This window comes from Electrona antarctica, assembly GCF_951216825.1.
Source record: "Electrona antarctica genome assembly, chromosome: 6".
NCBI classification, from domain to species: Eukaryota; Metazoa; Chordata; class Actinopteri; order Myctophiformes; family Myctophidae; genus Electrona; species Electrona antarctica.
Window position 1 is genome coordinate 15698534 of NC_136811.1, and position 9785 is coordinate 15708318.

General features: G+C 48.3%; 1 protein-coding gene across 2 annotated transcripts; it reads right to left on the reverse strand.

Moving 5' to 3' along the window:
- Positions 1-727: 727 nt before the first annotated feature.
- znf526 (zinc finger protein 526) lies at positions 728-8280 on the reverse strand (the record flags this gene model as incomplete). 2 transcript variants are annotated; one of them, XR_013790275.1, is made up of 8 exons in its annotated part: positions 728-864; positions 896-1844; positions 2641-4290; positions 5132-5261; positions 5626-6488; positions 6606-6701; positions 6954-7123; positions 7986-8280. XR_013790275.1 is itself a non-coding variant. In XM_079504569.1 (7 exons), 7 exons carry the CDS (start codon positions 8278-8280, stop codon positions 1671-1673), a joined length of 3378 nt encoding a protein of 1125 aa, XP_079360695.1. In that variant the 3' UTR covers positions 728-1670. The 2 variants fall into 2 exon arrangements, 1 of the variants encoding a protein (XP_079360695.1); XM_079504569.1 differs by having other exon boundaries at positions 728-1844.
- Between the last annotated feature and the right edge of the window lie 1505 nt (positions 8281-9785).

Sequence of the window (9785 nt, forward strand, 5' to 3'; positions counted from 1 at the left end):
GCTGGAACACTAAAATGGGTACTCTTACTCGTAGGCAACCTACCTGAAAATGCAGTGGCGTGCACAGATAGACACTAGGGGGTGCTAGAGCACCCCCTGCCCTTTTGGCAATGTGCCCTTTTGAAAAAAGAAAAGAAAAAAAAAGCTTTTTTTTTTTGGATTTTTCAAAAATAGCAGACCTACAAGTTCATAGCGCGCCACTCGGTGGCGCGCTATGAACTTGTAGATCTGCTATTTTTCAATAGCTAAAGCATAACATAATGCTAACACCAAAAGGGGTTCCCGCCCAAAATAGATTAAGGCAACCGGCCGGTTCCACGCGCTGCACAAGGTGCCCTTTTTTTAACTTGAGCACCTGCCCCTCTAAATGTCTGTGCACGCCACTGTGAAAATGTGTTTTCTGTTAAGACCTGGAGAGACGGAGACCCTTACTGAACAAACACTAGCATTGATTACTATTAGAAGAATAATGCTTTAAAATAGCCCGATATCCCTGCCTATCACACTAGTCCTCAAACAAGATGGCAGTGATCTTATTTTATTACCTAATACTGCTGGCAATGATTTTGAATGCATCCACAATTTACAGAACGCACATCAAATGATCCTACCCACTTCATGACAACCAGTATAGATAAGATTATTCTGAATGGCACAAATATTAGCTTAGGTAAATAACTTCTGACTAAGGGATTTACATTGGCAATAAAGGTTACTTGATACAGGATCATGGAAAACATTTATTGGTTATATTTACAACATTTTACATAATGCAATGCGCATCAACAGTAAACAATTTGATCAAATCATAAGAAAATCATATTTGACAAAATGGTCATTCATCCGACACACAGCACAAATGACCTTGACCTGTGGTCCAGCCAGCACAAATGACCTTGACCTGTGGTCCAGCCAAAGGCAAATCGAGCATAAACATCCACAACGGAGCTGCAGTGCAGAGTCTGCAGACTCATTGTCATGCAGACCTACTGTTCCCTTGAGGCGGTGAGTGGACTTAACAACTGCCTGATCATAATGCCCGTCTGACACAAAACGGAATTTGGCCATCTAAATTGGATAAGGTCACTGTTTAATCTGAACAAACACCGTTGGGAAGGGGGTTTGGTATCTCAAATTACTTCTGAATCGAACCACTTTCCGTCCAGCAGTTCATAAAAGGTTCCCACAGGCCAAAGCTTAGAAAGCAGTTAATTGCCTGAGTAGTGACGATGAGAAAAATAACTTAAGAGCTTTATCTCCCGGATACCTTTTACTGTGGCCAACACGTTACGTCAGTTCATAATGCATTTGTAAAATCTATACCAGAGGAACTATAAGTGCTCTATTCCTTCCTTGGTCGGGCAGTACAGTTCCTCTAAGGATGGTGAGCTGGTCCTGGTATTCCACTCTCTCAGTCCAGGACAGGTAGGACAGAAAAGGTCCTGGGTTCCAGTCCTCGCGTGTCCTGTCCTCACCCTGTTCGCTTATTGTCCCCTGTCCTTTGGATAAATGTGCATAAGAAGGGCGTAGTCCTTATTTTGTCGTCAATCCTTCGATCGGGTATGTTCAGACAAGATGGCTTGTGTACAGAATGGAACCGAGTGGGGGTCCGGGGCATAATGCACATCAAACTGGGGGGGGTTGTTGAAATGGAAAAAGATTCCGTCCTCTCAGAGGAGCTGCATTCCCTCCACAGCCACAGCTTCCATGGTGAGGCCGTTCTCCAGAGCCCGGTGGTAGATCTCCAAGGCCTGTTCCAGGGGCAGTTCCCCGCCCTCGCTGGTCTCAATGATGGCGATGGTCTCCCCAAACTCGTTGCACATGATGGTGGGTGTGCCGGTGCCCTGGGTTTGGAGAGCGAAGAAGACAGACACGTTGGCTTGGTGATGACAACAACTGTACATATGGGAGGTCAAGGTAGATCTTTAACCCATTTAGACCTGACTTCGAAATTTAAAAAATTTCTTCTAAATAAAATCCTGTCAGTTTTCTGGAATATCTATGTTTCTATATCAGTGGTGCTCAATATTTCATGTCAAGGACCCCAGAAGCTATATGTAATTGGCCGCCAACCCCCATCTGAAAATGTTGTTCCAGGGACCTCCCCAGAAGCAAAGATTTGAGTTAAAAACGTTCGCTCTGAAAGAATAAATATTAAATATTACATTTTTGCGCCACATTTTCAAAAAAACAGTTCATAGCGCAAGTTCATATGAGCTTGTAGATGTGCTATTTTTCAAAAGCTAAATCTTAATGCTTAAAACACCAAAGTCACAACACCAACATTGATGAGGCAGTATTGCTTGGTTTTCAAAATATAAGGTTTTCATTTTTTTCATTTCCTGAAAAATGAACATTTTGGACTAGATTGTTTTGTTTTCTACCACTTTTATGTCTATTACACATTCTGGTCAGGACTCAGATTGCAGGTACATCTGGTGCTGTCAACTGCACTAGGCTAGACCTCATAACTTCTCCATCACCTTCATATCATAACCTCAGTACATAATGCCTCATCAGGTGTGTTTAGTGTTTCTAAGGCTGCAACTATCAGTATCTTCTAAGCGATTAGTCTATAGATTACTTTTTTTAATTAATCAAATCGAATAATTGAGAAAAACAACAAGAGTCCAATCTGACCTGTGACAGGCTGGTGGTCTGGATGTGGATGACTTGAGTCTGCCCATTGGCCAGCTCCACGGCCGAGGCGTCCACTAGCGCCACAGCGGCGTTGGTTTCCCGGGCGGCGGCCTCCTCGTCCCGCCTCTGTTGCCGGGCGTGGGTCTTCTTGTGGTTCCGCAGGTTGGAGAAGGTCTTGAAGGTCTTTCCACACAGTGGACACGAATGCGGCCGCTCGCCCGTGTGTGTGCGCCTGTGCTCGGACAGGTGCATGCTCTGGATAAACCCTTTGCCGCACACCTCGCAGCAGAACGGACGCTCGCCTGAGTGCGTGCGCAGGTGCTCCCGCAGGTGTGTGTTCTGGCGGAAGCGCTTGCCGCACACCTGACAGGGAAAGGGCCGCTCTCCGGTGTGGACCCTCTGGTGGAGCGCTAACCCCGAGGCGGAGACAAACAGCTTACCACAGACGGGACATTGGTGGGCTTTGGGCCTCTTGACTAAGGTGCTGCCCCGGGGCCGCCCAGGGCCCACGCCCAAGTGGCTTAGCCGGTGGAGGCGCAGGTTGGCAACAGAGTTGAGCTTCTTCCCACAGATGTTGCAATCTAACCCTCCCCGCACCGAAGCAGCTCCTGAAGCCCCCGACTCTCCCTCTCCGGCGGTGGAGGTAGAGGGCTCTGAGGTGGAGGGATCCCCGCCTAGCGCTCCCTGGGCGAGGGGCTCTCCTGTGCCCACCTCTCCGCCCGCAGCGACCTGGACCTGGGCGGTGTGCACATCCAGACAATGGGTTTCCCACTGCCTCCTGGTCAGGAAGCCTGTGTTACAGTGTGAGCAGGGGAAGGGGGCCGGAGCCCCCGGGTGCTGGGTGTAGCGGTGAGTGGCTAGCTTGGAGGGCCAGCGAAAGGTGGCGGGGCAGTCTGGGCAGGACAGCTTGGCGGCGTTCGAATGCAGAAGGCTGTGCTGACGCAGGTTGGACGACTGGGAGAAAGTGCGGTCGCAGACGTTGCAGTGGTATGGCCGCACGCCCGAGTGAGTGAGGCTGTGTCGCACCAGGTTGGCGTGCGACGAGAACGTCTTGCCACAGTCTGAGCACTGGAAGGGCCTCTCGCCCGTGTGCGTCCGCAGGTGGTTGCGCACGTGGATCTGCTTCTTGAACGACTTCGCGCAGACGCCACAGTGGAAGCTCCGCTCCGCCGTGTGCGACTTTCGTCGGTGGTGAAGCAGCTGAAGTTGTGAATGGAAGGACTTGGTGCAGGAACGACAGGGGAAGGGACCCTTGACGGGAGGGAGCCCAGCCGGAGCGGCCCCTGCTTGGTCAGAGGAGACAGAAGGAGCCCCTGCACTACTGTCCTCCGTGGAGGCAGACTTCACAGCTACATCCGTCTCAGATGTCTCCTCTACCTGTCGGGGGCCACTGTCATCCGCTGGGGATGGTGTAGCCACATCCTTGCTGCTCTTGTCCTCCTGCCTCTCCTCCTCCTCACGCTCATCAGATGCTTTTTGGGAGCTGTGGGCTGTGTCCACTGCTATGTTCTCCTTCTCCATCTCCACCTCGGTGAGAGGAGCCAGCAGGGTGCTCATGGCCTCCTGCTGGGCGCGGCTGGCTTCCCTCCTCTCCCTGGCTCTCTGGATGATGGCCAGGGTAGATGGAGATGCTTTACTGGGGACAGGGACCTACAGAGGATCAGCAGACAGTACATCTCAAACCACCATATTTCAGGCATTTACCCAGTGAGTGCAACCACAGCATACGCTGCCTGTCACACCACTAGACTGACTGTAAATACAAGAAATTCAGCTGTAGATTAGACACTTTCAACCTGGCGTCCCTAGTTTGGGCATGTCATTACTTGTAGGTGAACATGTTCCACAATAAAAAAGAAAATAGCTAAAATAGACTAGCGGTATGTACAAGCTCACAATTCATCGTGAGCATGTAGAGCGGCTATTTTCATTGTGCGAAAACCATCGTACAACGAAAAATGGAAATAGGCTTCTGTTCAGATTGCTCAAATTACAAAACAACTTGTAATAAATTAGAGCCTCACCGCTATAAATGTTGGGACATTCTAAATTATCTAAACGACCTTAAAAACGACAGTCTGCACAAGAAATAGACCATTAGGTTGTTTACGACTTAGCACTGGATCACACTTAATACGTGGAGTGCATGACCCTAACTCATTTCAAATGAGAGAATGTCAACCACGCAATAAATTTGCAACACAGACCTCGCAGGCGTCCAATTTTGTCTCCATAAAGTGATAGCCGTTTGAACCACATGTGCTTTTACCCCATTTGTTAGGTGTAAATAAATCTTTGATGAGAGTATATCATCAGTCCATCAAAGTTGCAATGACAGCTGCTTGGAGCCTTGCTTACAACTTAATGCATAGTTGTGAAGTAGCAGCGTCCATGTTTGACGGATGAAGTGTGATCCCGGCATAAAGAACAGAAAGTCCATTTTGAAGCTACTGACAAGCCGGATGGGGAGGCTATAGGCTTATTCTGCTACCATGGTGACTGGTGCGGTGGTGCTTGAGCGGTCGATGTGCGTGCGGCGGTGGTACAGGAACTTGGTCATGTTGGTGAACGTTTTGTTGCAGAACCGACACTTATGCAGGGGGTCCGCCGTGTGGGACTTCCTGTCAGGGAACGAAAGACAATTATATTAAGAGACATGAATTATATTAAGAGACATTTTACGAAAAATGGCGACATTTTACTTTGCAATGAACTAATATATGCAAAATCACAAATTCACGTCATTATAATTTATTACATAATAGGAACAGTTGCATTTGTAATTACTTACACAGTACTAATGTGTCTAATATTATAATGAGTTTTGTTAATAAAACTTAAATGAATGGTTTAAATGTACATTTTCCTGTAATCTTACTTTTGTTTTACATCGGCAAACCATACTGGTCCTACAACATAACACCTCACATTAACTTCAAATTGGACTAGAATCTATACTGGTCAGTGCTGTCCCTTCCCTCCTACCTGTGCGTGATGAGGGTCATCTCAGTGTTGAACCCGTGACCGCAGTCCACACACAGGTACCTGGCCACGCCCGAGTGTGTGCGCATGTGGGTCTGCAGCGTGGTGGCCTTCTTGAACATCTTTCCGCACTCGGGGCACTCGTGCGTGCCCTGCTCGTGCACGCGCTTGTGCGCAGCCAATCGATTGACGGAGGTGAAGGTGCGTTTGCAGATGTCACACTGCTGCCGCTGGCACCATGCCTTCTTCTCCTCCACCTGCCTCGGCCTCGGCTCCTCGGCGGTCTTATCCGTCGCTTCCTCCCTACCCCGCTCCTCCTCGTCACCCGTCATGACCCCCGCCGCATCCCCGCTCTCCTTGTCCTGGCCCAGAAAGTGCACCCCCTGGTGCTGGAGGAAGTCCTCTGGAGTTTGGAAGAGGAGCGAGCATTCGGAGCACTCGTACGGATGGATGACCACCACCTCTGTCTGCTGCTGCTGCTGTTGTTGGTGGTGTTCCAGTTTAATTTCCTGCAGGCCACCAGGGGCCAGTCTCAGCTCCACCCTCTGGAGGCCATTCTCCAGGATTCCCAGCTTTGCCGAGGAGCCGAGCAGAGCGGGCATCAGCTTGGCGTGCTGCAGCCTGGATGTGGTGGAGCTGTCTGCCAGGGCTTGGGCTGTAAGGATCTGCAGGTGCATGGTGGCTGAGCCGGGGCTGGCCGACACCGGAGGGAGCAGGGCGGAACGAGGAGGTTTGGCAGCAAGCTTGGGGACAGACTGCCGCTTCCTCTGTTGTTGCTGTTGTTGTTGTAGTTTACGTTTCTGTTGCTGCTGCTGCTGCTGCTGCTGCCGTCGTTGCTGTTGCTGCTGCTGCTGCTGAGCGAGGACCTGGGATAGAAAGCAGGGAGGATACAAAAATAATACTTAATGGTTCTGAAACCTCTAAACTCTCTTTATTCCATTCATTCCCCTGAAATTAGGTGTGTGTACACTACCAGCAAGTACCTGTGCCAAGATCTCCCCTGCCTGCTGCTCACTCAAGATGTAGTTCTGCACACTGTTCAGAGGGGTGATGGTGCCATCGGGCTGGAGCACATATTCCTGTTATGACGGAGGAATATGCGGTTTACATGTAATCCTGAAAATTAACTCGCAACAATCAACCAAAAACATGTAGACAGAAAAACGATCATGCGTTGACTGTGATGATATAACTTACGAGTTCCCATGTCCCACTAAGGGCACAATGACTGCCTAATGGAGCACACTCAAGAACTAAGGAATAAACGGTTTCATTGGCATCGATTAGCATAGCAACAAACAACACTTGGAAGGGTCAGCCCTATCCCATACCATGGTCTCTGTGGCCGTGCTGCTGTGTGTGCTGCTGTGGCTGTGCGTCTGCCTGTGCTCCAGCCACACATCAGGAGAGTCAAACAGAGCCAGGCAGTCCAGACACTGGTACTGAACTGGTCCCGCCTCCGGACCGCCGCCGCCCTCCGTCTCCAAGACCTCACACAACTCTGGAGGATGGGATACAAAGTGATCGGTGGAATTATTGCTAAGAAAATAATAATTGATAGTTGCAGCCCAACGTCCAAGACTCTTCTCCCTCCCTCCTTGCTGCAGCATTGTCTTTTATTTGTATGTACCAGTTGTTCACAGTTGCTGTGTGTATTATTTAGATGTTTGCTTATGTACAAAAAAGTGTAAATTATGAGTAATGAATTTAAGAATAAAATGTTTAGATACACAAACCTCATCTTAAATCCTCAAAATATGAAATTATTTTCTTAGGGAGAGATAAGCAATTGCCTATCCCAGTGAATAGGAGCTTGAACATGAACAGAACGTAAAAAAGGGCATACAGAATTTAACATTGTTATTACAAATGTACAAATAGATGTTATGAAATAAATAAATTTGTTACTGCAATTCAATGTCACCTGAATTGCATATTTTAACACTGGTCTGTATAATTATTATAATCAGTACCCAAACAATTTTTTAATAATTTAGACCCTGTGGCGGAAAATCTGTTTCCAGCTTCACCCAGCTAAGATTGCTCGGAGGATTGGGAGGTGGGGTTACTTAACCCATTTTGGGCGGGAACCCCTTTTGGTGTTAGCATTATGTTATGCCTTAGCTATTTAAAAATAGCAGATCTACAAGCTCATAGCGCGCCACCGAGTGGCAGAAAACTGTCAGGATGTAGAAGACATTTTTAGAATCTGATCTCAGGTCAGAATGGGTTAAAAGTGACTTGCTCAGGGACACCTTGACACATTGCCTGGCCCGGGAATCTAACCTGGGACCAGGTTACCACAATCTATTCAGCCATTCCTCACTCATTTTGAACACACATCATCCAGAACGTTGTCTCACCCTGGTGGTGTTCCACCTCCATCCCCGCCTCTCTCATGTGCATCTCCTGGTGCTGCAGCAGTTCCTCTGGGTTCAGCAGAAGGGCTCCACACTCCAGACACTGGTACTGCTGGCCCTCTCCTCCCATCTCCGACATGTCCTGGATGGTCACAGACTCCGCGTCTCCTTCCACGCCAGTGTGGATCTGCTGGTGGATTAGGACGTCTTCGAGCGTGTTGAAGAGCTGGTGGCACTCGCTGCACATGTATTGATGCTCCACATACACACCCTCCGGGTCCTCCGCCTGCTCAGCCATGATGGCTGTGTATGTGATGTCTTTTAGTCAATCAACAGTTGTGTCATGCAACTTGCCGGTTAGACTCCTGTCTAACTTGTGTGTGGATGGTGTGTGAATCCCAATCTTGACTGCTACTTCATTTACATTCTAGTCAGCATAACATTGTGGTTAAGGACACAACAATAATTAAAAAAAAAGGTTAGTATTACTTCGTACAGCTTGTCAGTCAGTGTTGGCAAAGGGTGGGGCGGGCGTGGGCACTAGAAAGACCACCGTACAATCGTCATAGTGGCTTCAAGTGGTACATTTCATCTTGTGCAAAAATGACATGATTTCACTGGAAACGTCAGCGATAAGATAACAGCCCAGCGTGCAAACTACGAACGCTTTAAAAAAATAAACAAACAAACGAGGCCTACTAATATATCAGTCGCAACCACGCGATCATTCAGTAATAGTCGCACATTAACGTTTCATTTCGGTTACAAATGTGTCAGCCTTATCCTATTCAGTTATGACTGTGATGGCATATGGAGAGCTGTTGGCGGCGCTCCCCCTGACGCTGAAGAGCTGTTTTGTCGCTCGGCGGCACCGCGGTTTCCTGAGCGCGGAGCCCCGGTGCGGGGCGGTCGGTCGTCAGGCGGCGCTACACACTTTTCCCCGCAGGTCTCCGGCTGCTGCCTAGAATAGGAACGGGCCCTTCTTTCTTTTCTCCTTCCTTCTCATTTATTTACTCTCGTTGGACAAGCACAATCTCTCCTCGTGGGCTTGTTGTCGCTCTGCCTTCCGCGCAACGAGACGCGTTCCTCGCGGACATGTCGCATCGATCGGGGTCCAAAGAAATGCACAAATTTCAAAGCCGCTAATTCTTAAACTGCCTTTCAACGCGTGAAATACAACATTTACCGCGTTTGCCCGCCGGATAGACTCTCCTTTCTTGTGACGCGTTGGCCCGCCTCTGTCTCAACTAGCTCTCGTCTTTTAGGGATATGTGATTGGCTAAATAATATATCAATCATAAGTCACGCGCGTTCGCTATGGAACTTGTAGTTTTTTTGGTTGAATGCCGTTGTAGTACATCATGATGTGTTCATATTATTATTAATACTAATTTTACAGTTAACTTTAGGTTTGGAAGATGTCAGGTTGTGTTTGTGCGTGGAGGATTTTGTCTCAGTGATGTTGTTGGTGCACCGTGCATTTCACTAAAAACAAAATGTGAATAATTTACAACAATTTAATCAAAATGAAGCTTCGTGCAGCAGCTGTATCATAACATCGCTGCTACAGTAAAATACAAACTAAAATACAGTCACTGAGTCAGCTTTTCCATCGGTTAAAATGACCTTGTTTGCGTCTAAACTGCATTTTACATGAGCAGTCAACTCCGACGACTGCTAACGGTCATAGATAGAAAACTTCATATCCCACAAGTCAATGCGACCTGTACGTCGTCGTGCGTGAAGTCCCCCGGTCCCCCAACCAACAGCGCTCCACAGGAGAAGAAGAAAGGGGGAGACGAA